The sequence below is a fragment of the Saccopteryx bilineata genome, chromosome 7 (assembly GCF_036850765.1).
Source record: "Saccopteryx bilineata isolate mSacBil1 chromosome 7, mSacBil1_pri_phased_curated, whole genome shotgun sequence".
Classification (NCBI taxonomy): domain Eukaryota; kingdom Metazoa; phylum Chordata; class Mammalia; order Chiroptera; family Emballonuridae; genus Saccopteryx; species Saccopteryx bilineata.
In genome coordinates this window covers 67,949,998-67,973,946 of record NC_089496.1, presented here as the reverse complement: position 1 = coordinate 67,973,946, position 23,949 = coordinate 67,949,998, and the positions used below count along the sequence as shown (strand labels likewise).

Here is a 23,949-nt window from a genome sequence, read left to right as displayed (position 1 = left end):
GGTCTCTGATTGGTCCCTCCTCATGCAAATAAAGACTCCTAAGGTCACAGTTTGATTGGCCCAAAAAGCATCGTCCTGATTGGTCGGAATGAAGCTGCTCTATTGGTCGGTGAAGATGCTAACAGGGGACTAGTCATATTGTTTGAAATAGGACTTCAGGAATTCCTTTATAAGGGATGGCTCAGCCACCAGGAGCACAGTGCAGGGAAGCAGGTGGTTCGGGGCAGTCTGTAGACAGCTTAGTGCAGGCTTCTCCCTGGAGGCTGGTTACCTGAGAGGCCCTGTTCAGAAAGGGGTGCTAGGCTGATTTTAAATTTGAGCTGATAGTCACCAGGAAGGAGCCCATCTTGGGACATATCTCCTTTCTCAATGTCAACACACCTTACAGATGAAGAAACCGGATACAGGGCAACCTGAAGTAATGGAAAGAGATGCAAACCGGGAAGGTAAGGAGAAATGACCTGCCTGGAAGGCTAAATCCTGCAGGCGACCAGTCAGCCTTTGTGGAATGAATTAGTAATGAATGGTTGAATGAATGGATATTTAAAGGTCTACTTATGAAAGCAACTTAGAAATAACACAAGTAGGAGCGCTTCAGTACGCAGGAAAATACATATTCCAGATACAGGCAACGTTTGGTTTAGCAGCTGCATAAAAATCCCAAACATTGAAAAAAAAATCCCAAAGTTCAAAGAAAACGGCTTCTCAACACTTTCGCAACTAAAGGTGTAGCTTCGCAAACCAGGTGCAGAATGAGCATCTGTAAACTATAAAGCTCCCTCCTTTGGAAAGCTCTAGAACATGATTGGGTTTTGTTCCCCAACTTCCTCCGCGGTTGGGGTTGGGGGTGAGATGACTGGCACTGTCCCTTTAAGAATCTGGTCGAAGTCCTTCTCCTCTCTCTGCCCCGCCCCCTCACGGTACCGGTGCGATGGGGTGCCCGCCCCTTTATCTTCCTGAAGACTGAACTATGGGTTCGACCGCCTATCCGTCACAGAGGCACCGCCTCTGATTGGCTGCTGCGCTTCGGGCCGGGAGGCGGGGCGCGAAGGCCGGAGAAACTAGTTTGTTGGCGGCGCCCGGGCTGTACCGCAGCGGCAGCGGCTCGGGGACTGTGGCGAGCCGGGGGAGGGGAGCAGCGGCGGCGGCGGCAGCTGGGACGCTTGCTCGGGCAGCCAGGGGTCTCTGATCGCGGCGGCGGGCCCGGGACTTAGAGCGCGGCGGGCGGCGGCGCCCCGAGTGGTGAGTATCTGGGCTGGGTTGAGGGCTCAACCTCGGGCCGGTGTAGCCGTGAGCCCGGCCGCTGGCGTTGGCACTTGTCACCACCCCCACCCGCCCGGGATCCTGCGCGACCCGCTCCGTGGGAGTCCGAGGCTGAGCGAGGCTCCACGGGGCCGGTTCCTGGAGTCGCACGGGGCACCGCGAGGTCTGGGGCGGAGGGCGCTGCTGTCGGGGACAATGGGGGTGGTGGGGGGGAGGGACTGTGGTCCACCACACTGTCCCCAAACCCGGCTCCTCCCGCCCCGTGTGTGCCTGGAGACCCGGCGAGAGGATTTGCTAAGAGCGCTGGGCGAGGGAATGAATTGTTTTGCAAATGGATGTTGCACGCGGGAGCTGCAACTCTTTCCCTTGGGAGTGGTTGATTCATCGAGTCCGCGGACACTCTTTTTAAAAAAATTACTATCGATCCTGGAAAGAGGAGGCTTCTTGTCTTCGAGGATGTGAGCGGCCGGCCAGGCGAAGTCCCCGCGCATTTGGCAGCCAGGGCCAAATGGCTGCCTACCTCGTGCAGAGCAGGGGCAGAGGGCTTTAACCTGGGAAGTGTCCGCCGCCCCTGCGACCCAGGCCATTCCCACCCGACAGGGCCCTTTGTCCTTGCCTAGAGAGTGAGGGAGCTGCAGAGGAGCGTCCATACATCGTAAGTCCCGTCTCCTTGCCCACCGGGTGGCGGCCACTCTCGCAAGCCTCCTCCAGCCCGCTGTCCTCTTCCCATCCTTCCCTGATCCCAGGACCCCACGACTCGGGCAGGGCCTCCACTCTTTCAACCCTGGTAGTTGCTTGAGAACCTTTTCCTTTGGGAAACTGTGCCCCCAGGGGCACCAGGCACTTGAGTGCTGCTGCTCTGAGCCCCTGAATTTCATTCCCATTATCTTTGAGCAAAGAAAGGCCTTTATAGAGAACTGATGGGAGGGGTTGGGGTGGGGCAGATCCAGGCCCCTGAAGGTTTAATCTGGGCGTACTTGGGTCCTGCAAGGTTGCTTTTAGCAGGGGAAAGGCTCCCTGAGTTTAGGCCCACCCTGGTGAGTCAAGACAGAGAAGCCTGGCTTCACTCTGGCTGTGGGACCGAGGGGAGGAAGTTGTCAGTGACCCTGGGAGGAGAGGCAGGAACCCCATTTTCTTATCATGGACCCCAGACTCTGGTCCTTTGGGAACCTGAGCCTCAGTCTCCCATTCATAGGTGGGACTGATGCTCCCTGGGCCCAGGTGTGCAGTTAGGATTCCTACGTTATACTGGCCATGTCTAGCATTTGGGGGCTGGGGAGAGGTAGGACATGAGGTCCACCCACAAGGGGTGCAGATTTGGTGTCCTAAGACTGGGTGGGCGTCCTTGGGTCCTCAAGCTGTGCCTGTGGGGGTTGGTGGATTCGTCCTTCTTTCAGGCCCGGCAGCTGTCCCCATCTCCAGTAATTCTGTTTGTCAGAAATTGACTTCAGGGAGGTTGTTAAAAGGAAAATAGAGAGAAATGGTAGAAAGCTTCACCTTGGGGCTTGGGCTGCAGCCGGGTCTGTGTGTGGTGCAGAGAGAGGAGCTGTGGGCGTGTTGTCTGCCCCACGTGCCCCTTAATAGCATCTGAAACCTGCTGGAACCCAGAGTGGACAGTGGAGAGCAGGAAGAAAAGCAGAAGCTTGTCTCCAGGCCTGGGAGTATGTGGTCTATAGTGAAAGAGGCTTGGTTCTTCCCATTGATCATTAGTGGGTGGTTTGTTCACTCATTCATCACTTGATCGTTTGAAGGGTCTGAATTGGAACCCCGCCTTCAGGGAGCTCCTAGGTGAGGGTGTGCTGGCATGTGATTTAGGGGACTGACACATGGAGGGGTGCATGCGTTCCTCAGTGATAAAGGCAACAGGGGAGTTGGGAGGGGACCCTGGAGAGGCACAGGTGACGAAGGCTTTCTGGAGAGGATGCCTTGCGTAGGTAAAGGTGAGAAAGACATGCCAGAGCCATATTCCATGCCCTAGGTGGCCGCTTTCTTCCACCTCCCACTCAAACTTTTCCCAGAGACAAATTCATTGCTGACCTCCAGGCTCGTGCAGGTTGAAGCTTGGGAGAGTGCAGGCAGGAGGTAATAGAAAGGTCCCCTAAGGACTGTTGCGGTCTGTCCTGTGTAGTTGGCATTCCTGGGAGTCCCGGGAAGAGGGATGGCTTCTGGATGCAGCCTTTCTGCTTAGGGGGTTCTGGGAAGACCTACCCCAACAGGTCCAAAGACCAGCCTGTTGCCTGAGCCTTCATCCCTCCCGACCAGCCCGCAGTGTGAGCATGGTCTGGCCAGGGAGGTGGTGGGCTGAGCGGGCAGGGGAAAACAGAGAGGCCAGACAGGAGCAAATCAATTGGCAGATCGAGGTGCTGGTTTTCAATCTACTGTGGTAAGTTTCATAATTGAATTGCCTCAGGCAGCCAGGGCTGTTGAAGCATTTTCCCAGCCAGGAAACAGTTGGGACAAATGGTGTCGGGGAGAACCTGCCGTCCTCAGCTTTTACTCCCAGCGGGACTGCCCGTGTTAATCTGGTCTGTCCGCAGGTGAGAGAAGTCAGCCCAGTGTCCACAGCAGGTTCCCACCCTGTCCCAAAGCCCCAGGCCCCTGAGCAGCACTGCCCCCATCCTAGTCTAAGGGTAGCTGAAGGTGGGACCTGTCACCTTCAGGCACGCACCTGGCCAGACTGACTCTATAGCCTTCAGGCGCTGGGCGCTGGAAGGGGGGTGCTCGGGGGTGGGGGGCAGAGCGAGGGCTCAGGGACGAAAGGGCGTCTGTCTGTTCAGCACAGGCTCAGGGGAAGCGGCACAGGCTGGGGAACTGGACACGGTCAGATGTGGCTGTGTGTCTGTGACCAGCCCTCTCCTGGGGCCTCAGCCACCTCTACCCACTGCTGCTCTGGGGCCAGTAGACTCTGTTCCTCCTTACAGCTAAACCTTTCTTTCCAAGCCCTGTCAGTGCCTTTCTGACTTAAAAATTTTTTAAAGGAGGTCGGCGTTTGCAGTTCATTGACCTGTTTGTAACAGTGCCGGCTCTGTGGTCTCGGAAACCCAGTTTAGTTGTGAAATTTCACTGTATTTCCTGCAGATATATAAAACTCTTCCCGGCCACTCCTCCCCTCCCCCCACAGTGGGGTGTGTCCAGTGTGGGCTAGGCTTTCTGGGCCCTACTTTGTCTCAGCGTCACTGTGGCCCACAGCCACCTCTGTGCCTTCACCACCCCACAGTGGGACCCTCCCACCTGGAACCTGTGGTCAGAAATAGCACGTAAGCCGGGCTCTGGGAGTCGTCCGCCCCTACCTAGCAATATAACTCTATGTAGGTCCCCTTCCATTTGGGGGCCTCGATTCACTCTTCTGTAAAATGGGTGGATGATCTTCTGTTCAATGCTTCTAGCAGTACAAATCTCAAAAGTCCTTGCAACCTTTGGTGGTAAGCAGTTTTATAAGGCTTGAGTTATTGGCTTAACCCATGTGGGCCGGAAAAGTTTGAGAAGCAGCCAACAGTGTAGAGGGGCTGAATTAGAAGTTAGGAGTCCAAAGTTCTAGTTCCAGCTCTGCCTCTGTTGTGCTGTGGGGCTTTGGGCAAGTCACTGTCCCTCTCTGGGCCCTATGTTTTCCCACCTGCAGTAGAATGAAAGGGGTGCCTAGGCCAATGCCCAGTTTCTTTTTCTTTTTTGGTGAGTGGAAACCGAGTTTGAGTTTCTCAGTAACTCAGGTTACTGGGCTCTCCACCCCAAGCCTCCCGCTGTCTCTGCTGCTGCCTGCGTGTGGGGCCTGCAGGTGAGGGCTCGCAGGCACTGGGTGTGCCCATGGCTAGGGCCTGCAGGGGCCAGAGGGCTAGGTCAAGGAAGAACCAAGCTGGGCCCAAAGGAAGGTGGCTGGTGGGTGACTCATTTCCCACGGCTGCTCTGGCTGGTTCTGAGTAGGGAGCTGGGCAGCAGATGTGGGAGCAGTGAGGGTAACCCCCTCCCGAGCCCCAGGACAGATGGGGTGGGGCCGAGCCCTTGCGGTTTCTCCTGGGCATAGAGCCCAGGGCCACCCCTGAGAAGGGAGATGGATAAAGAGCTCCCAGGAGCAGATTTCGGGGCTCCCTGCCTACTGCACACCAGGCTTTGCCAAGGAGGTGCCTGCAAGACCAGTTGGATGTCTCCTCCTACGAGGAGGCGGACACTGAGCAGGTCCCGTGAGAGTGTCAGCTGCCGCCAGAGGGAGGGGCGCATTCGCCATGGTGTCGTCCTCCCCACCTCTGTTGGCCAGGAAGACACCTTCCACTCTCAGCCTGTCTGTCGGAATAGGAGGCACGGATAAGGTGGAAACCAAAGCCTCGCTCATTTCTGCCTGCTCCCATTGGGTCCCCAAGGAGACGCTGACAGATCGCTCTAGGCTGAATGGAACTCATTTCCTAATTAAGATAAGAGAATCTTTGCTCCTTCCAACTCCAGGATGAGCTGCCCGCCAGCTTGCAGCTGGCCAGGGCAGATTGGTCCGGGCAGGGGAGAGGGCCTAGGGACAGAGCAGCCCTTTTCTGGAAAGCCTTGGTGCTTACACCCAGCACCCTGAGTTGAAGCGCTACTGCGTCCTGGCTGGGCCTGTGAGACCCCAATTTGCTACCACCCTTCCCCAGCCTGGCGGTGCTGGCCTCGCTCAGTGCAGTGGCGGGAGCTGCTGGCCCACTTCAGCCAGTCCGGTGTCCTAACCTGGAAAATGCAGGAGGTCATTGTACCTGAGCTGGGGTGGGGAGTGCCTAGGAAGTACTCAGTCACTACCATTTGTTTTTAGCCATATTGTCATTACTATTAACCACTGAGCTGTCCTTTTCTTATTTGCAAGTTACAGAACTAGTGGGGCATGTGCTGGGGTTGCACTTTGGTCCCCTCGTGGTTGTGTGAAGTCATGTGACTGGTTTTGGCCACTTAGATGGGAGCAGAAGCGATGTGTCTCCTTCCAGGCCAAGCACTGGATTGTCTGTCCCTTTCCCGAGTGCTCTCTCTCTTTTTGGTTTGGCATGGTGGCTGCTCTGTCAGCTGGGTCCCTGGGAGTGACAGTGATGAAATAAACAACCCCCCTTCCCCTCACCAATGCATGTAGTTTGAGCAAGAAAAAAAATCTCTGTCCTCTAAAACCCCTGAGATTTGGGGGTGTTTGTTGCTGCAGCATAACCTAGCCCACCCTGATTAAAACAGTCACAACCTCGTCGGGCTCCTTGGGTGGTGAGGCTGAAAGGGTTCAGTCTTCCGTGTGAGATGCCAGGCTCAGTAGAGGTCTGCCGCAGCCATGTGTTTGATTTGGCTCCTTTCCGACCAGAATTCCTTCCCAAGTGTTTGCAACAAGTGTTGCTTCATCCCTCAGTAGTGGTAGGCCTTGACCCCTTACCTTCTGTCCGTGCCTTCTCTGGGAAAGCAGAGCCTGGCCCTCCAGCAGAGCCAGCGCTCCGGGCAGGGCCTGGCGCTCCAGCAGGGCCAGCGCTCCGGGCAGGGCCTGGCGCTCCAGCAGGGCCAGCGCTCTGGGCAGGGCCTGGCGCTTCAGCAGGGCCAGCGCAGCGCACCGCCTGGACCCTAACTCCAGGAGCACGTGTCAGCCCGCTATGCTAGCTCCGGGACTCCGGCCACCACCGGAGGCTGCAGCCAACCTCGGGCTTGCCACAATCACAGAAGCTGAAGTGGCTGCCCTTCTTCAAGTGTGCTTAACATTTGGGTGCATTAAATACAAAGGCTGTAACACGTGAGTGCCCCAGGCACTGAGGCACCCCCCCACACACACCTCCTGGTCTCCTGGGACCTCCCTTCCCCCTCCAGGCCTCTCCGCAGGCAGATGGACAGGCCACATGCAGGGTAACCTCAGGGCGCCCTGCCCAGTGGGGACTCTGTCTCTGTGTGTGGCATGTTTGAGAGATTATGGTGGCACTGTTGACCTGATCACAGCAGCTGCAACCAGGTTGTCCCACAGTGTGCCCTGTCCGAGGGTGTGGAGGTGCTGGGATTCCTCCCTGGGGGTGGAGCTCAGAGGTGGGCTGGCCACCCACCCCATCTGCCTTCCACGCGGAGCTGTCTTATACAGGGACATTTGGTACTGCCTGAAGAGGAACGTCTTTTACTACCAAGCAGTGTGTGAAGCAGCATGTTGGCCCTGTCCTGAGCCGGGCTTGCTCTGGGCCAGCTGTCTGGCCTGCCCATCCCCGGCCGGAGAGATGGGGGTTGAGGCTAGGCACGGGCGGGGCGGGCGGGGCGCAGCGACAGCCAGCAGACTCACCGCATGAAAGGGGAAGACGTGTGCTGTGATTCCCCTGACAGTGCTGCCGACTTGAACCCTTTTACAGCAGAAAGCTGGGAAACACAACCATAATAGGTGCACAGCAAAAAAATATATAAACAATTCTAATCTACTGTATTTTTTTTTTTTTTCATTTTTCTGAAGCTGGAAACAGGGAGAGACAGTCAGACAGACTCCCTGCCCGACCGGGATCCACCCGGCACGCCCACCAGGGGCTACGCTCTGCCCCCCAGGGGGCGATGCTCTGCCCATCCTGGGCGTCGCCATATTGCGACCAGAGCCACTCTAGCGCCTGAGGCAGAGGCCACAGAGCCATGCCCAGCGCCCGGGCCATCTTTGCTCCAATGGAGCCTTGGCTGCGGGAGGGGAAGAGAGAGACAGAGAGGAAAGCGCGGCGGAGGGGTGGAGAAGCAGATGGGCGCTTCTCCTGTGTGCCCTGGCCGGGAATCGAACCCGGGTCCTCCGCACGCTAGGCCGACGCTCTACCGCTGAGCCAACCGGCCAGGGCCTAATCTACTGTATTTTAAATGAAAAACAGGGTTAGTATAATTTTTGAATAAATATATGTTACTTTTTTTTGTAAAGAAAGAACCATTCAAAGGCATTGGCCTCCAGAGAAAGGACCCATTGTCTGATAATTCACTTGTATCTGGACTGATCTGTGGCCCTGATTCAGTTACAGTGGTCATACTAATTTTCCTTTCAATTAACAATTAGATTTGTCTGCTTAATAGGGTGCTTAGTTTGTTTTCCACTTGAAAATTGTTAGGATGGATAGGCCTGCACCCTGAGGGCTCGCTGAGGGGCTCCCAGCCACTGAAGCGGGTGAGATGGGCGTTTGAGCCGTTCACCCTGGTGTGTCCACTCGGAGTCCCTGCCTGGGAAGCCTGTTCCTGTTCCCTGTCTTCATGCAGCCCTGCCCGGGCCTCAGCCCTTCGTCACTACAGTTCTAGGAGTAACCCCAACCCCGCCAGCCTGGCCCACACCGAGAGCCGCTGCCCTGGTTATAAGAATACTGTATACTCATCAGCAAATCAAACAGCTTAAAAACTGAATGGACAGTGAAAGTCTGCCTTATTCAGAGTGGGGGTTCCGACGGAGCAGGAGTCGGGAATGTCTGCTGTGTTCTTCATTCAGCGACGGTGGTGATATCAGGGACAAGAATTAAACAGCTGACGGGGTAAGCATGATAGACCCAGGCTGTTCTGAATGCTTATTGCGTATTCTCATTTCATTCTCAGAACAGCCTAGAAAGTAGTGATAGTTTTGAGCGTCACTTACGGCTAAAAAACGAGTAGACACAGGCAGGCAGCTTACCTTTCCTGAGCTCACACAGTAGTGGCTGAGCTGAGTTCAGGGGCCCGTTCCCTCTGACCTGTGCTCAGGGCTGCTGCGTCACCTGTCGGCCCAGCGGGGGTCAGAATGCCCTGAGCAGAGCAGTGTCCAAATGCCTGCCCCCCCCCCGGCTCCTCCCCCTCGATGTATGTTAGCTCTGGGTCAGGCATGTGTGCTGCGCAGCCCAGGAGCTCCGATCACGCCATGCTGGCCTTTGTTTTCTTAGCCCTCAGCAGAGCCTGCAGGTGCTCAGTCGGGATCTGGCTCAGGATTTTAGACGGTACGATTTGTGACCTTGTCGTCTCTGGGGTCCTGTGTCTGGGGCCCCAGTTCTGACTGCTGGCTAGGGACCCTGCTGTGGCCGGAATGTCCCAGGCGAACTCTTTACTCACTGGGGCTCAGAGGGCTGGGACAGCGGAAATGGCTGGCAGCTCTGTCACCAACAGGGCAGCCATGAGCCTGCTCACCGCGGCTGCCTGGCTTGGCACCCCGTGGCTGGCTTCCCCCCCGAGTGAGCACCGTGAGAAGAGTGGAAGCTGCCCGTCTCTGCAGGCCGAGGCTCAGGCCCCAGGGGCCCAGTCACAGAGCATCACAGAACCTGCTCAGAGCCTGGGGTCGGGAGAGGACACAGAGCCCCGCCTCTCAGTGGGAGGCTGGCGCGGACTTGGTGGCCATCTCTAGTCCACCCCATTGGCCTCCTGTGATGGGGCCCCTGCCTGTCCCCCTGGTGTCTCTCTTCCCTGAAGGGCCCACCTCGTTTCCACCCGGCCTGTGCACTTCCTGCCACTCCACCTGGAACCTTCCTTACCCCCATTGTCACATCCTGGCTCCGCTCAGCACTGCGGTTTCAGCTCACACATCCCCTCCTGGTAGGGGCCTGCCTGAGCCCACCAGCTCTTGTCATGCTCTGTGGCCCGTGGCCATTTTCTTCACAGAACTTCCAGGAAGGGAAGGTGTCTTGTTTGCTGTTGATTCCTCACGGACCAGCAGCCGTGCTGTGCCGCCCGTGGGGGCAGGGACCTGTCTCTGTGCGTCACTCTCCCTGCCGGCACCTGCACACAGGGCTTGTTTGGGAAACTTGGGGTGAGTGAGTGACTGAGACCACATCACCTGCAACTCACTAGTGGGGCCCTTGGACCTTCCCACCCCCTCTGGCCTCTGATGATGAGTAACCGGCTCATTTTGAAAACCACTGACCCCTGGCTGGTGGGGGGAGGGTGGGGTGGGCTCAGAGTTGTAGCCTAACGGGTCAGGAGACTCCGAAAGCTGCTATGGTCGCCTCTGGGGCATCCTTCTCTCAGAGTAGCGGCCTTTCACTTTTAGTTGCTGGAATCTTCAGGGGTAAGGAGAGCTTTTTCTGAAGGTCTCACGCCTTAGCTACTTTGTTTCCTTATGCATTTAGTTAACGTCCCAGGATGGTGAGAGGCAGCTGGGCACGCTGGCCCGTAGGACGGACGGACGGCTTCCCTGTGGGGAAGGGTGGCGGGGAAGGGGGAATGCTGTCTGAGCCCGTCGTGCCCTTTGGCGGGGTGATGAATTGTCACTCAGGAGCTTGACAGTGTTCTGCAGTCGTATTCTGTGCCTTAAATCCATCAAATCCAGGACAACGCTTAGGTAATCAAAATAGTTCTGACACTCACAGCCCTAGACTGTCTGGTTTATTGTAGCTGCCCAGAGGTACAGGCTGTGGAGCTGGAGGCTTCCGCGAGGCCAGGCCGACCCGATTCCGGACACGCTTGATGCTGACCTCTCCTGCCACCAGAACCTCTGTCCTCCACTGCCTGTGTCCCAGGTGGGTGTGTGACTGGAACCACACGCTGAGGTCAGCTCAGGAAACCTGCTCCCTTGGTGTCTGGGTGGCCTCGCTGGAGGTGGAGAAGGTGGAGGGGCCCACCCAGCTCAGACCCCTTATTCAAGGTGAGCGTCCCCAGATCACCGAATCTGGGAACTGATGTCCTGGGAGTTCCTGTACTAGTTTTAACCCTTTGTGGCAAGTGACAGAAACCTGTCTCAAAAGGAAAAACGGAAAGCTAGGGGCAGACAGGCTCAGACTTAGCAGGGTCCACGGGCCCTCGTTGGCCTCGGCTTGCAGCTTCCTTCTCGGGCAGCAGGGCCACCATCCGCTCCTGCTCCTGGCCTCTGTCCAGTCCCGTCTGCAGCCCTGGGGACAGAGCCTGCTTCGTGCCCTGCAGTTCACCGAACGTCATGGACAGGAGTCTCCTTGCCCCGTCTTGGGTGTCAGGCCCAACATGGCGGCGGGAGGATGGCGCAAGCTGATTGGCAGGCTGGGGTCACACTCAGACTACCCCCTGGGCCTGTGACGTGCCGATTTGGCCAGCCAGGGCCAAACGCCCAGCCGTGGATCCTGCATCTGAACCAGCTAGAATGGGGGTTCCTGAGAACAGGCAGTGTGTCGCTGTGAGCAGCGGGGGGCGCTGTGCCAGCTCACATGAAAATGTCCCTGCACGTGGCCACTGTCGCGGCCATCTGGCAGCTCTGGCACCATCCAAACCGCCCTCTTCTCTGGGTCCTCAGTGCCCGCAGCCGAGGCGCCTAGGCTGGCAGTCTGGGGTGGGAACCTGCTCCGTGCGTCGCCAGCTCGCCCCTGGGTGGAAGTCTGTCTGCAGGCGGGCGTCTGGGCTGAGTAGGACACCGGTCAGCCCCAGGGCTCTGGCTGCCCACACAGTGTTGGCTTGGAGAGGTCACCACTTGCCCTCAATCCCAGGGCGAACACAGCTGTTATGTCAGGTTGGCCCTGCCATCTGGCACTTTCTTGGCCCCCCCTAGATCCCTCACAGGTAGCCCTGTTAGCAACTCCCCAGAGAGGAGGCAGGGCCCAGCCCGCACCCCACAGCCGTGGCTGCCTCCAGAGCGGACCTGGGACCCCCGCAGTGGGGACCGGGCAGAGGGATGTGTGCCTCCCAGGGCTCTGCCTGCCGGGCTTGGACTGTACATGTGTCCACACGTGACTGCGCAGGAGAGGCAGGGGCGGGCCACTGTGGGCACCGGGGCCAGGCCCTGTGAGCGTCAGGGGGCCCCCTCCCCCGGGGGCAGGCGCTGATGCAGCATCCTGGTCACACAGCCAGGCTTAGTGAGGCCGAGAGCGGCCTCCTCCCAGGGTCTGTAGAAGAGCACCCAGGAGGACTTGGGCGCCACAGACAGTCTCCAGGCCCACACGCTCAGGCCGCACTCAGCTCAAGCTCAGAGACAACCTGCCTCCCGGCTGGGGAGGCGCAGTGCAGGGACGCAGGGCGATCTGCCCCCCGGCTGGGGAGGCGCAGTGCAGGGACGCAGGGCGATCTGCCTCCCGGCTGGGGAGGCGCAGTGCAGGGACGCAGGGCGATCTGCCTCCCGGCTGGGGAGGCGCAGTGCAGGGACGCAGGGCGATCTGCCTCCCGGCTGGGGAGGCGCAGTGCAGGGACGCAGGGCGACCTGCCTCCCGGCTGGGGAGGCGCAGTGCAGGGACGCAGGGCGACCTGCCTCCCGGCTGGGGAGGCGCAGTGCAGGGACGCAGGGCGACCTGCCTCCCGGCTGGGGAGGCGCAGTGCAGGGACGCAGGGCGACCTGCCCCCCGGCTGGGGAGGCGCAGTGCAGGGACGCAGGGCGACCTGCCTCCCGGCTGGGGAGGTGCAGTGCAGGGACGCAGGGCGACCTGCCTCCCGGCTGGGGAGGCGCAGTGCAGGGACGCAGGGCGACCTGCCTCCCGGCTGGGGAGGCGCAGTGCAGGGACGCAGGGACGCAGAGCCCAGCGTCGGGGCCCGACTGGGAGTCCTCCAAGCCACCCCCCCGCGAGGCACACAGACCAGAGCCCCCCCATGAACAACATAAGCATGGTGGGGACAGGACAGATGGAGTAACCAGGTGGATGGCCACATCTTGAAAAGTGTGATGACCGGGTGACAGAGCAGGAATGAGGATTTAGCAACCACAGCGACTGGGTAAACATGCTGCAGGGTCCGGAATGCAGATGGGGCAACTGAGCCCTGTGCGGGGGGGCATCCTGTGGGCCAGGCCAGGGCAGCCTCTTGTCTCCATGACACTGGTCCCAGGGCCAGGCTCAGAGGTCTGCACCTGTAAAGAAGTGCCAACGCGTGAGGGACACTCAGAAGCCTGAGCAGGCCCGCAGCTTCACATTACAGATGGGGAAACAGCTGCAGAGTCTGGGACAGGTAGGGGCCCCAGGGCAGTGGTGGAGAGAGGACCGCTGCGCTGAGCCTGGCCCTGGGCCCACCACCCCAACTGGGTGCCAGCCTCTTCACCCCAGAGCCCAGTGGCCCAGGAGCAGGGCCTTGCCCAAGCACCTCTGATGTCATCGGCTTGTGGCGTCTCAGATTCTTTGCTAGGGGAGAAGTGAACGAGAGAGAAGCAAGCAGTGCACTCGGACAGTCATTTCCAGTTTCACTGAAGCATGAAGTCGCTTCCTTCCTTTACCAGATCATTGCTTAAGTAGAAAGTTGAAAATTAAAATGAAGAAGGGGATCCAAGATGGCGGCAGAGTAGGTGGATGTTATACTCAGCACCTCCCAGGCCCGAACTGGAGTTACAACTAAAATACAGAGCGAGCAGCCTGGCCAGCTGAAGCCTAGCTGAAGGGAAGTCTTCTAACCAGGGATTTACAGGAGCCACATCAGACTGGAGGAAGGGCGGAGACACAGGAAGGGCTGGCCCACTCCCACGGGTGGCAGCTGAGATTACTGAGGGGTATCTCAGCTGAGGGGGTCCCCCCTGAGGAGCATGGCGCCTCAACCCCAAGCCAGACTCCCCAACCCAAAGCACCAGAGTTGGGGACAGGCACCCACATAACATCGGGCTGTGAAAAATTGGTAGGGATTCTGTCTACCGTGGAGAGACGACTAGAGACACAGGCACCCTCACGAAATCTTGTCCGCAGCCACTCACCTTGGGAGGGAGGGCAGAGCGGCCTGGTCGGGTAAGGAGAGTCAGTCTGTGGCTCTGGGGAGAGAGCCGAAGGGACAGCCGCCAGGGTCCCTGAGCTGGGGCCGTCTCCCACACTGCAGACCCCATCTTCCCTGGGGCACTCCCCTCCACACGGCAGGGGCCTGGGGGAGGCAGGAGCCCCGCCCTCTGGACTCCCTCTCGCCCTGTCCTGTGGAGCTTGTGCCCAGCTGCCCGGTCCTGAGTGTCGATGTCTGGGCAGACTCGGGGTGTCAGCGAATGAGTTATGTAGCTTTGGGGCGGGTGCCATCCCGGTACCGTCCCAGGAACCGGACCGGTGCCGCCACCTTATAGGAGAGCCACCAGCCCTGTTCTCTGGCCTTCCGCTGACCCACATTCCCTACTCCTGGTGGCTCTGCCCTGCTGAGGTTTGGTCAGAATCCAGGGCAGACTAGTGTAGGGACCATTGTCCCCACCCTTCCCCCCAAGCCTGACCGGCACCTCCCTGTCCCAGGAGATCCACTAGCCCCAGCCTCCTGACTCCCGGGGGCCCCGCCTGCTGAGCTCGGGCTCCTGGGGCAGAATCTGGAGCAGTGCTCGCCCCACCTGGGGGCTCACCGAGACCTCGCCTGTAACCTGAGCGCTGCCGCCGGCTACTTCTGTGACCGAGCCTAACAGGCAGCCGGCAGACACAGGTGGGTCTTGGCCGTCCTGTAAATATTGATATTTTAAAATAAAAACTGTTCCTTCACTTTTTTAAACGCATTCAGCATAATTTAAATACACAGCAATTTGACACTCGTCCATTGACAAACAGTAAACGAGGCCTTCACTAGTTTGCACAGCGCTGCAACAGGCTTTCGGTTCAGCTTGTCGGCTGGGTTTCAGGGAAAGTGCTTTGGAATCTGACAGTCATATGGGTGACATGGCCGTGTCTGTCTGTCCTGGGGACCCGAGCCCTGTCCCGGAACTGGCAGGGGGGCACAGACGAGTGGTGGGGCAGTGCTCGCAGTGGCCCAGAGCCTGGGGTCTGCCGGCAGGTTGGGAAGGGGCGGTGGCCGCAGGCTTTTCCGCTTCTGGCTGAGGCGAGTATGGTTTGCTTTACTGTTCAGCGGGTCCTGCTGTCACCTAGGTCTTTGTCTTGGCTTCCTGTTGGGCCCTCTGAACAGAGCGGTGTCTTGTGGGTGAGCCAGTGGTCAGCCAGCCTCCCCGCCACACCCTCACTCGTCCCCGCTGGGTCAGGAGGCCTCTGGAGTCTCCTGGACGTTGAGAATGTTTGTGCACCGAGCACTGGGGCTGTGACAGCTGCTCTTGAGGGTATTTCCAAGGGCAGGAGGTAAGGGGGGCCTGGCCAGCTCTGCTTAGAGCCCCGCTCATTACGGGTCCCCTGGGCGTAAGGCTGGGCTTGGGGGGGTGCCAGTCCTGGGAAATGTTGTTTCAAGTCTGCCCGCAGGAATCGGTCTCCGTGGCCTGGACCTGGGCAGCCCACGTGGGAACCCTGCTGTGCAATGCCGGGCAGCCGCTCTGCCTCTCTGGTCCTAGGTCTCCCTGCTGTGGATGGGGCCACGGAGCAGGGTACCCAGGGGCGGGAGGCCATCAAGGGCACACACGGCTCACTGCCACGCTGCCTCGGGCTTGACCAGACCAGGGACACTGTTCACGTGTCCTTGTGACCACGAGAGGCAGCACAGCCTGAGCTCGCCCAGGGGTGGCTCACGTCCAGGCCAAAGACCCGGCTGCAGGGCTGATCCAAACTCAGAACAAACCCAGTGTCTGAAAGCCAAGGGCAAAGGCCAGCCTCTGCCGCTCACATGGCCCTCAGCAACGTGGCCAGTTGACATGAAGGTCAGAGCTGATCAGAGAGGAGGGGTGGGGGAGGGCCGGGCTGCTGGGAGCCGGAGCCTGTGCGTCCCCAAGCTGCTGCGTCAGGAGGGGCCCCTCTCACCTGTGGCCTTGTCCCCTGCAGGCTGGCTCAGCATGTCGGTCAGTGTCCACGAGACCCGCAAGTCACGCAGCAGCACGGGCTCCATGAACATCACCCTCTTCCACAAGGCCTCGCACCCCGACTGCGTGCTGGCCCACCTCAACACGCTGCGCAAGCACCGCATGTTCACCGACGTCACCCTCTGGGCCGGCGACCGCGCCTTCCCCTGCCACCGCGCCGTGCTGGCCGCCTCCAGCCGCTACTTCGAGGCCATGTTCAGCCACGGGCTGCGGGAGAGCCGGGACGACACGGTCAACTTCCAGGACAACCTGCACCCCGAGGTGCTGGAGCTGCTGCTGGACTTCGCCTACTCGTCCCGCATCGTCATCAACGAGGAGAACGCTGAGTCGCTGCTGGAGGCGGGCGACATGCTGCAGTTCCACGACGTGCGGGATGCGGCCGCCGAGTTCCTGGAGAAGAACCTCTTCCCCTCCAACTGCCTGGGCATGATGCTGCTGTCGGACGCCCACCAGTGCCGCCGGCTGTACGAGTTCGCCTGGCGCATGTGCCTGGGGCACTTCGAGACGGTGCGCCAGGGCGAGGACTTCAACGGCCTGTCCAAGGACAAGCTGCTGGACCTCATCTCCAGCGACGACCTGGAGACGGAGGACGAGCGGGGGGTCTTCGAGGCCATCCTCCAGTGGGTGAAGCATGACCTGGAGGGCCGCAAGGCCCACCTGGCCGAGCTGCTCCGGAGCGTGCGGCTGGCCCTGCTGCCCACCGACTGCCTGCGGGAGGCCGTGTCCCGCGAGGCCCTGCTCGCGGGGGACGAGCACACCCAGCTCATCATAGACGAGGCGCTGCACTGCAAGGCCAAGATCCTGCAGAACGACGGGGTGGTCACCAGCCCCTGCGCCCGGCCACGCAAGGCGGGCCACACGCTGCTCATCCTGGGCGGCCAGACCTTCATGTGCGACAAGATCTACCAGGTGGACCACAAGGCCAAGGAGATCATCCCCAAGGCGGACCTGCCCAGCCCCCGGAAGGAGTTCAGCGCCTCGGCCATTGGCTGCAAGGTCTACGTGACCGGGGGCCGGGGCTCCGAGAACGGGGTCTCCAAGGACGTGTGGGTGTACGACACCGTCCACGAGGAGTGGTCCAAGGCGGCGCCCATGCTGATCGCCCGCTTTGGCCACGGCTCGGCCGAGCTGGAGAACTGTCTCTATGTGGTGGGGGGACACACATCCCTGGCGGGCGTCTTCCCGGCCTCCCCGTCCGTCTCTCTGAAGCAGGTGGAGAAGTACGACCCCGGGGCTAACAAGTGGACGATGGTGGCCCCGCTGAGGGACGGCGTCAGCAACGCGGCAGTGGTGAGTGCCAAGCTGAAGCTGTTCGTTTTCGGAGGGACCAGCATCCACCGGGACATGGTGTCCAAAGTCCAGTGCTACGACCCCTCGGAGAACCGGTGGACGATCAAGGCCGAGTGCCCCCAGCCCTGGCGGTACACGGCCGCCGCCGTGCTGGGCAGCCAGATCTTCATCATGGGGGGCGACACGGAGTTCACCGCGGCCTCCGCCTACCGCTTCGACTGTGAGACCAACCAGTGGACGCGGATCGGGGACATGACCGCCAAGCGCATGTCCTGTCATGCGCTGGCCTCAGGCAACAAGCTCTATGTGGTAGGGGGCTACTTCGGGACCCAGAGGTGTAAGACCCTGGACTGCTATGACCCCACTGCAGACACGTGGAGCTGCATCACCACCGTGCCCTACTCGCTCATCCCCACAGCCTTTGTCAGCACCTGGAAGCACCTGCCCGCGTGAGGAGAGCCTGCAGAGCCAGGTGAGCCCGCAGCCCCCGCGTCTGTTCCTGCTGTGGGTCCAGGTCACCGTCTTCCAAGGGCAGCAGGGGACTAGGGGACTCTGGGACCCTTTTCCAGAGCCAAAGCCTCTCTCTGCCCCTCCTTGCAGGGGACCTTGAGCAAAGCAGGTAACCCCTCTGCCAAGTGAGGAAACAGTCCTAGGCTGGTGAGGGGTTCCCAGACACGGCTGCACATCGGTCACCAGGGGTCTTCTCCCAATTCTGCGGGTTCAGGGCAGCGTGCAGTCTGAGGGCGCAGTCTCCACGTGACAGCACCCCAACTTCTGACACCAGCTGCAGGGTAGGGGCTCCCGGAACCACGCGGTCTCCACGCGACAGCGCCCCGACCTCTGACACCAGCTGCAGGGCAGGGGCTCCCGGGACCACGCGGTCCCCACGTGATCAGCGCCCCGACCTCTGACACCAGCTGCAGGGCAGGGGCTCCCGGGACCACGCGGTCCCCACGTGATCAGCGCCCCGACCTCTGACACCAGCTGCAGGGCAGGGGCTCCCGGGACCACGCGGTCCCCACGTGATCAGCGCCCCCGACCTCTGACACCAGCTGCAGGGCAGGGGCTCCCGGGACCACGCGGTCCCCACGTGATCAGCGCCCCGACCTCTGACACCAGCTGCAGGGCAGGGGCTCCCGGGACCACGCGGTCCCCACGTGATCAGCGCCCCGACCTCTGACACCAGCTGCAGGGCAGGGGCTCCCGGGACCACGCGGTCCCCACGTGATCAGCGCCCCGACCTCTGACACCAGCTGCAGGGCAGGGGCTCCCGGGACCACGCGGTCCCCACGTGATCAGCGCCCCGACCTCTGACACCAGCTGCAGGGCAGGGGCTCCCGGGACCACGCGGTCCCCACGTGATCAGCGCCCCGACCTCTGACACCAGCTGCAGGGCAGGGGCTCCCGGGACCACGCGGTCCCCACGTGATCAGCGCCCCGACCTCTGACACCAGCTGCAGGGCAGGGGCTCCCGGGACCACGCGGTCCCCACGTGATCAGCGCCCCGACCTCTGACACCAGCTGCAGGGCAGGGGCTCCCGGGACCACGCGGTCCCCACGTGATCAGCGCCCCGACCTCTGACACCAGCTGCAGGGCAGGGGCTCCCGGGACCACGCGGTCCCCACGTGATCAGCGCCCCGACCTCTGACACCAGCTGCAGGGCAGGGGCTCCCGGGACCACGCGGTCCCCACGTGATCAGCGCCCCGACCTCTGACACCAGCTGCAGGGCAGGGGCTCCCGGGACCACGCGGTCCCCACGTGATCAGCGCCCCGACCTCTGACACCAGCTGCAGGGCAGGGGCTCCCGGGACCACGCGGTCCCCACGTGATCAGCGCCCCGACCTCTGACACCAGCTGCAGGGCAGGGGCTCCCGGGACCACGCGGTCCCCACGTGATCAGCGCCCCGACCTCTGACACCAGCTGCAGGGCAGGGGCTCCCGGGACCACGCGGTCCCCACGTGATCAGCGCCCCGACCTCTGACACCAGCTGCAGGGCAGGGGCTCCCGGGACCACGCGGTCCCCACGTGATCAGCGCCCCGACCTCTGACACCAGCTGCAGGGCAGGGGCTCCCGGGACCACGCGGTCCCCACGTGATCAGCGCCCCGACCTCTGACACCAGCTGCAGGGCAGGGGCTCCCGGGACCACGCGGTCCCCACGTGATCAGCGCCCCGACCTCTGACACCAGCTGCAGGGCAGGGGCTCCCGGGACCACGCGGTCCCCACGTGATCAGCGCCCCGACCTCTGACACCAGCTGCAGGGCAGGGGCTCCCGGGACCACGCGGTCCCCACGTGATCAGCGCCCCGACCTCTGACACCAGCTGCAGGGCAGGGGCTCCCGGGACCACGCGGTCCCCACGTGATCAGCGCCCCGACCTCTGACACCAGCTGCAGGGCAGGGGCTCCCGGGACCACGCGGTCCCCACGTGATCAGCGCCCCGACCTCTGACACCAGCTGCAGGGCAGGGGCTCCCGGGACCACGCGGTCCCCACGTGATCAGCGCCCCGACCTCTGACACCAGCTGCAGGGCAGGGGCTCCCGGGACCACGCGGTCCCCACGTGATCAGCGCCCCGACCTCTGACACCAGCTGCAGGGCAGGGGCTCCCGGGACCACGCGGTCCCCACGTGATCAGCGCCCCGACCTCTGACACCAGCTGCAGGGCAGGGGCTCCCGGGACCACGCGGTCCCCACGTGATCAGCGCCCCGACCTCTGACACCAGCTGCAGGGCAGGGGCTCCCGGGACCACGCGGTCCCCACGTGATCAGCGCCCCGACCTCTGACACCAGCTGCAGGGCAGGGGCTCCCGGGACCACGCGGTCCCCACGTGATCAGCGCCCCGACCTCTGACACCAGCTGCAGGGCAGGGGCTCCCGGGACCACGCGGTCCCCACGTGATCAGCGCCCCGACCTCTGACACCAGCTGCAGGGCAGGGGCTCCCGGGACCACGCGGTCCCCACGTGATCAGCGCCCCGACCTCTGACACCAGCTGCAGGGCAGGGGCTCCCGGGACCACGCGGTCCCCACGTGATCAGCGCCCCGACCTCTGACACCAGCTGCAGGGCAGGGGCTCCCGGGACCACGCGGTCCCCACGTGATCAGCGCCCCGACCTCTGACACCAGCTGCAGGGCAGGGGCTCCCGGGACCACGCGGTCCCCACGTGATCAGCGCCCCGACCTCTGACACCAGCTGCAGGGCAGGGGCTCCCGGGACCACGCGGTCCCCACGTGATCAGCGCCCCGACCTCTGACACCAGCTGCAGGGCAGGGGCTCCCGGGACCACGCGGTCCCCACGTGATCAGCGCCCCGACCTCTGACACCAGCTGCAGGGCAGGGGCTCCCGGGACCACGCGGTCCCCACGTGATCAGCGCCCCGACCTCTGACACCAGCTGCAGGGCAGGGGCTCCCGGGACCACGCGGTCCCCACGTGATCAGCGCCCCGACCTCTGACACCAGCTGCAGGGCAGGGGCTCCCGGGACCACGCGGTCCCCACGTGATCAGCGCCCCGACCTCTGACACCAGCTGCAGGGCAGGGGCTCCCGGGACCACGCGGTCCCCACGTGATCAGCGCCCCGACCTCTGACACCAGCTGCAGGGCAGGGGCTCCCGGAACCACGCGGTCCCCACGTGATCAGCGCCCCGACCTCTGACACCAGCTGCAGGGCAGGGGCTCCCGGAACCACGCGGTCCCCACGTGATCAGCGCCCCGACCTCTGACACCAGCTGCAGGGCAGGGCCTCCCGGAACCACGCGGTCCCCACGTGATCAGCGCCCCGACCTCTGACACCAGCTGCAGGGCAGGGCCTCCCGGAACCACGCGGTCCCCACGTGATCAGCGCCCCGACCTCTGACACCAGCTGCAGGGCAGGGCCTCCCAGAACCACGCGGTCTCCACGCGACAGCGCCCCGACCTCTGACACCAGCTGCAGGGCAGGGGCTCCCGGAACCACGCGGTCCCCACGTGATCAGCGTCCCGACGTCTGACACCAGGGTCACCATGTACAGAATGCTGCCCACCAGGGTCCTCACTCAGGCCTGCGGGTCCAGTCCGACCAGGGCCCAGCACTCAGGTGGGATCGCTTGACTGCCCACGTGGTCCCTCTTGGTCTCCAGGTCACTGGTGTAACATGAAAAGAGCCCTTACCCCAAGTCACAGGATGTCCCCACCCCCACCCTGAGCCAACACACTCGTAGCAGTCACGACATGAAGCACCTCCCAGAAGCCAGGGCGAAGGCCAGACCTCTGCTTGGACAGAGCCACATTCTCTGCCACGCTGACGGTCACAGCCTGGGCCGCAGCCCAGGGCCCCTGGAGCCCCTGCAGCTCCGGGTGAGCCCGGTGAGCAGCTGAGGAGACCCAACCCCGAGAGCCCTGGGAGAAGTGAGAGGAGACGGTGGTGCTGTGGGGCTGGGCCCCAGGGACAAAGCACCCAGGACTGTGAGGCCTGTCCCCTGCCTCGGGGATGGAGAACTCAGCTGCCCCTGGAGGGCTTCCTTTTCTTTTCCCTTGCAGTCACTGTGAGACCTCCCCTGGGCATTTGTGTCAATATGGGCGCGATTCCCATTGTTTCTCTCTTGCTCTGCAGGCTCTGCAGGTGTCGCCCACCCCAGGGCCGCAGCCCTCACTGTCGGAGGCCCTGTCCCTGTCCGCCACAGCCAGGAGCTCAGTGGGCCGGGCCAGCACCTGCCTGGCGGAGCAGGTCCTACTAAGCGCTGCAGGCGTTGGCCTTGGGCTGCTCCAGGCTTTAGACCAGAGCAGCATCTCCAGCAGTTTCTGCCTGAGGCGTTTTCTGCTTTGTGATGGTTTTTGGGGGGAGATCATCTTCCAGAGGGACGGGAAGGACTCTTTCAGACTCGGGGAGGACACATTTTCAGAGCTGTGAGGTCTCCTGTTTCAGGAAGTCCTAGTCAGGGACTGGGGGCAGGCAGGAAAAGCCTTGGGTGGGGGCATGGCAATGTCACCCACAGAGGACGTCTCAGGCCTCGGCAAACAGCGTCCAGCAGGACTGAGAAGTCACCAAGGAGAAAACTGAGGGCACGTTTTATAAGGGTAAAAAACTGTAGGATGATCTCAGTGACATCCACAAGGCTTCATTAGCATGGGACACCAGGCCCGGGTTAAAGAGGAACTGTCTTGTGGCCCCTCCCCAGAGCTGGGCCTGCCCTTGGTGGGCACGTCCCAACTAGGCCTCTGCCCAGTCACACAGCAGGACCCAGGGCCTTGGGTGACACCTACTGTTAGACCGGGGATGCCCCTGGGGGCCGCCCCGTCACCTGCCTTGCTCAGAGCACACCACAAGCAGCAGCATGACCCCGTCTCCTGACGGGCCACACCGGGGACCTTCAGATCAAGGTCCCCTCTTTAGGACAAGCAGCAAAGGAGTGGGAGACTCGGGGGCTCCAGGGTGCCCCCCAGGCCCTGGATGCATCTTAGTGTGGAGGCCAGAGCAGGCTCGCCGCCGTGGACCCCAGCCAGCACCCATGGGCTCTGGCATCCCGGCCTCCCAGCTGGTACCTGGGCCTGGCCTGTCTGGCCCGAGCTCACAGAGAAGGCCTGGTTCTGAGAACACTGCCAGACCTCTGTTTGTTTTCCTACCGTCCAAACCAATGGCCCCTCAGCCTGTCCCTGCATCTGGGTTCTGCGGTCGGCCTCCCTCTCCTGGCGGCCACCCGGACCCTGGTGGTAGTTTCTGGCTCGCTGCTCCTGTCCCCCCCGGTGTGCTGCAGGAAGGGCAGGCCCACGCCACCCGGACCCTGGTGGTAGTTTCTGGCTCGCTGCTCCTGTCCCCCCCGGTGTGCTGCAGGAAGGGCAGGCCCTCGCCACCCGGACCCTGGTGGTAGTCTCTGGCTGGCTTCTCCTGTCCCCCCCCCCCCCCCCCCCCCGGTGTGCTGCAGGAAGGGCAGGCCCTCGGTGCCTCGGCCGGAACCTGTGCTGCCCCTGCCCCGCCAGGCTCAAGAGCGGACCAAGCTGAGGGAGTGGGCAGGGCCAGCCTGCTGCCCGTCACCCCTCCCTGCCCCTCGGTCTCCCTGCGGTGCCGGTCCTCCAGGCTGCCGGTGTGGACTCGGCCCTTACGGGAGGCTCGCCACTGACGTGCACCGACCGCCCCTGGGGAGGTTCTGGCGTGTCCCGTCTGCAGACCCCTCAGACCTGCTCAGGACAGACCTTCCTCTGCCATCCCGCCTCCGCCACTGACCGTCCCAGGAGACGGGACTCGGCGCTGCTGGAAAAGCCCGGGAGCTGTGGCAGGTGGGGCCCGGAGCGGGCAGTGGCTCGTCAGGATGCCGAGCTGCGATGAGCACCCTCTTCCCCACGCAAAGGGCCCGCGGTGCTTTCCCCGAACACGGTTCCCTTCTCCCGTTTCTAACTTAATAAATGAACTGAGAACATTCTGGCTTTCCTTGGGTTCTGGGGTCCATCTCTAGGGACACAGCCATGGGCTGATTTTTATGGTCATCCCTCTAGTCAGGACTCAGGGTCTGCCCCTCCCGTGCCTGGGGGGAACCCATTCTAGGTCCCAGATGCCAGGGCTCCCCTTTTTTCACTGTTTTCAGCAGGGATTCTCCGACACTGTCCCCCATTCTCCTGAAACTCCTTCTTTCCTGGAAAACCTGTGTCATGAGCTCTCAGTCGAAAATAGTTCCGTTCGTCTCCATGCACCCATGGAAGTGCTGGGAGCTCCCAGGTGACATTTGTGACAATAAGCACAGTAAGGCGGGTGTGGCTCCTCCAGCAGTCAGCACCCCGTAGCGCTCAGTCACCTGCTCCCCTTCCGTGCCTGTAGCTGGTACAGACTGGGCACTCCAGACTGCGCCCAGGAAAGAGCGAGGCCAGGCGCCCCTGCAGGTCAGTGTCTCTGCCAGGCCTGTCCCTTCCCAGGAGTCTGCGCTGT

General features: G+C 61.9%; 1 protein-coding gene across 6 annotated transcripts; it reads left to right on the top strand.

The window, feature by feature from the left end:
* The first annotated feature begins 210 nt into the window (after nucleotides 1-210).
* Nucleotides 211-23,437, top strand: KLHL25 (kelch like family member 25). Of its 6 annotated transcripts, XM_066238971.1 has the most exons (4): nucleotides 1,051-1,242; nucleotides 10,528-10,652; nucleotides 14,271-14,451; nucleotides 15,723-17,899. In XM_066238971.1, exon 4 carries the CDS (start codon nucleotides 15,734-15,736, stop codon nucleotides 17,501-17,503), a length of 1,770 nt encoding a protein of 589 aa, XP_066095068.1. In that variant the 5' UTR covers nucleotides 1,051-1,242; nucleotides 10,528-10,652; nucleotides 14,271-14,451; nucleotides 15,723-15,733; the 3' UTR covers nucleotides 17,504-17,899. The 6 variants fall into 6 exon arrangements, with proteins under 6 accessions (XP_066095066.1, XP_066095065.1, XP_066095068.1 ...); XM_066238969.1 differs by lacking the exons at nucleotides 1,051-1,242; nucleotides 10,528-10,652; nucleotides 14,271-14,451 and adding exons at nucleotides 211-446; nucleotides 21,646-23,437 and having other exon boundaries at nucleotides 15,723-17,522; XM_066238974.1 differs by lacking the exon at nucleotides 10,528-10,652.
* The last annotated feature ends 512 nt before the right edge of the window (nucleotides 23,438-23,949 follow it).

What these genes read in the sequence shown, in the direction of transcription:
- KLHL25 (XM_066238969.1), top strand. Translation starts at nt 389, where the DNA reads ATGAAGAAACCGGATACAGGGCAACCTGAAGTAATGGAAAGAGATGCA. An exon ending in AAGAGATGCAAACCGGGAAG is followed by an intron (nt 447 to 15,722) that starts GTAAGGAGAAAT and finishes TGTCCCCTGCAG; the next exon opens with GCTGGCTCAGCATGTCGGTC.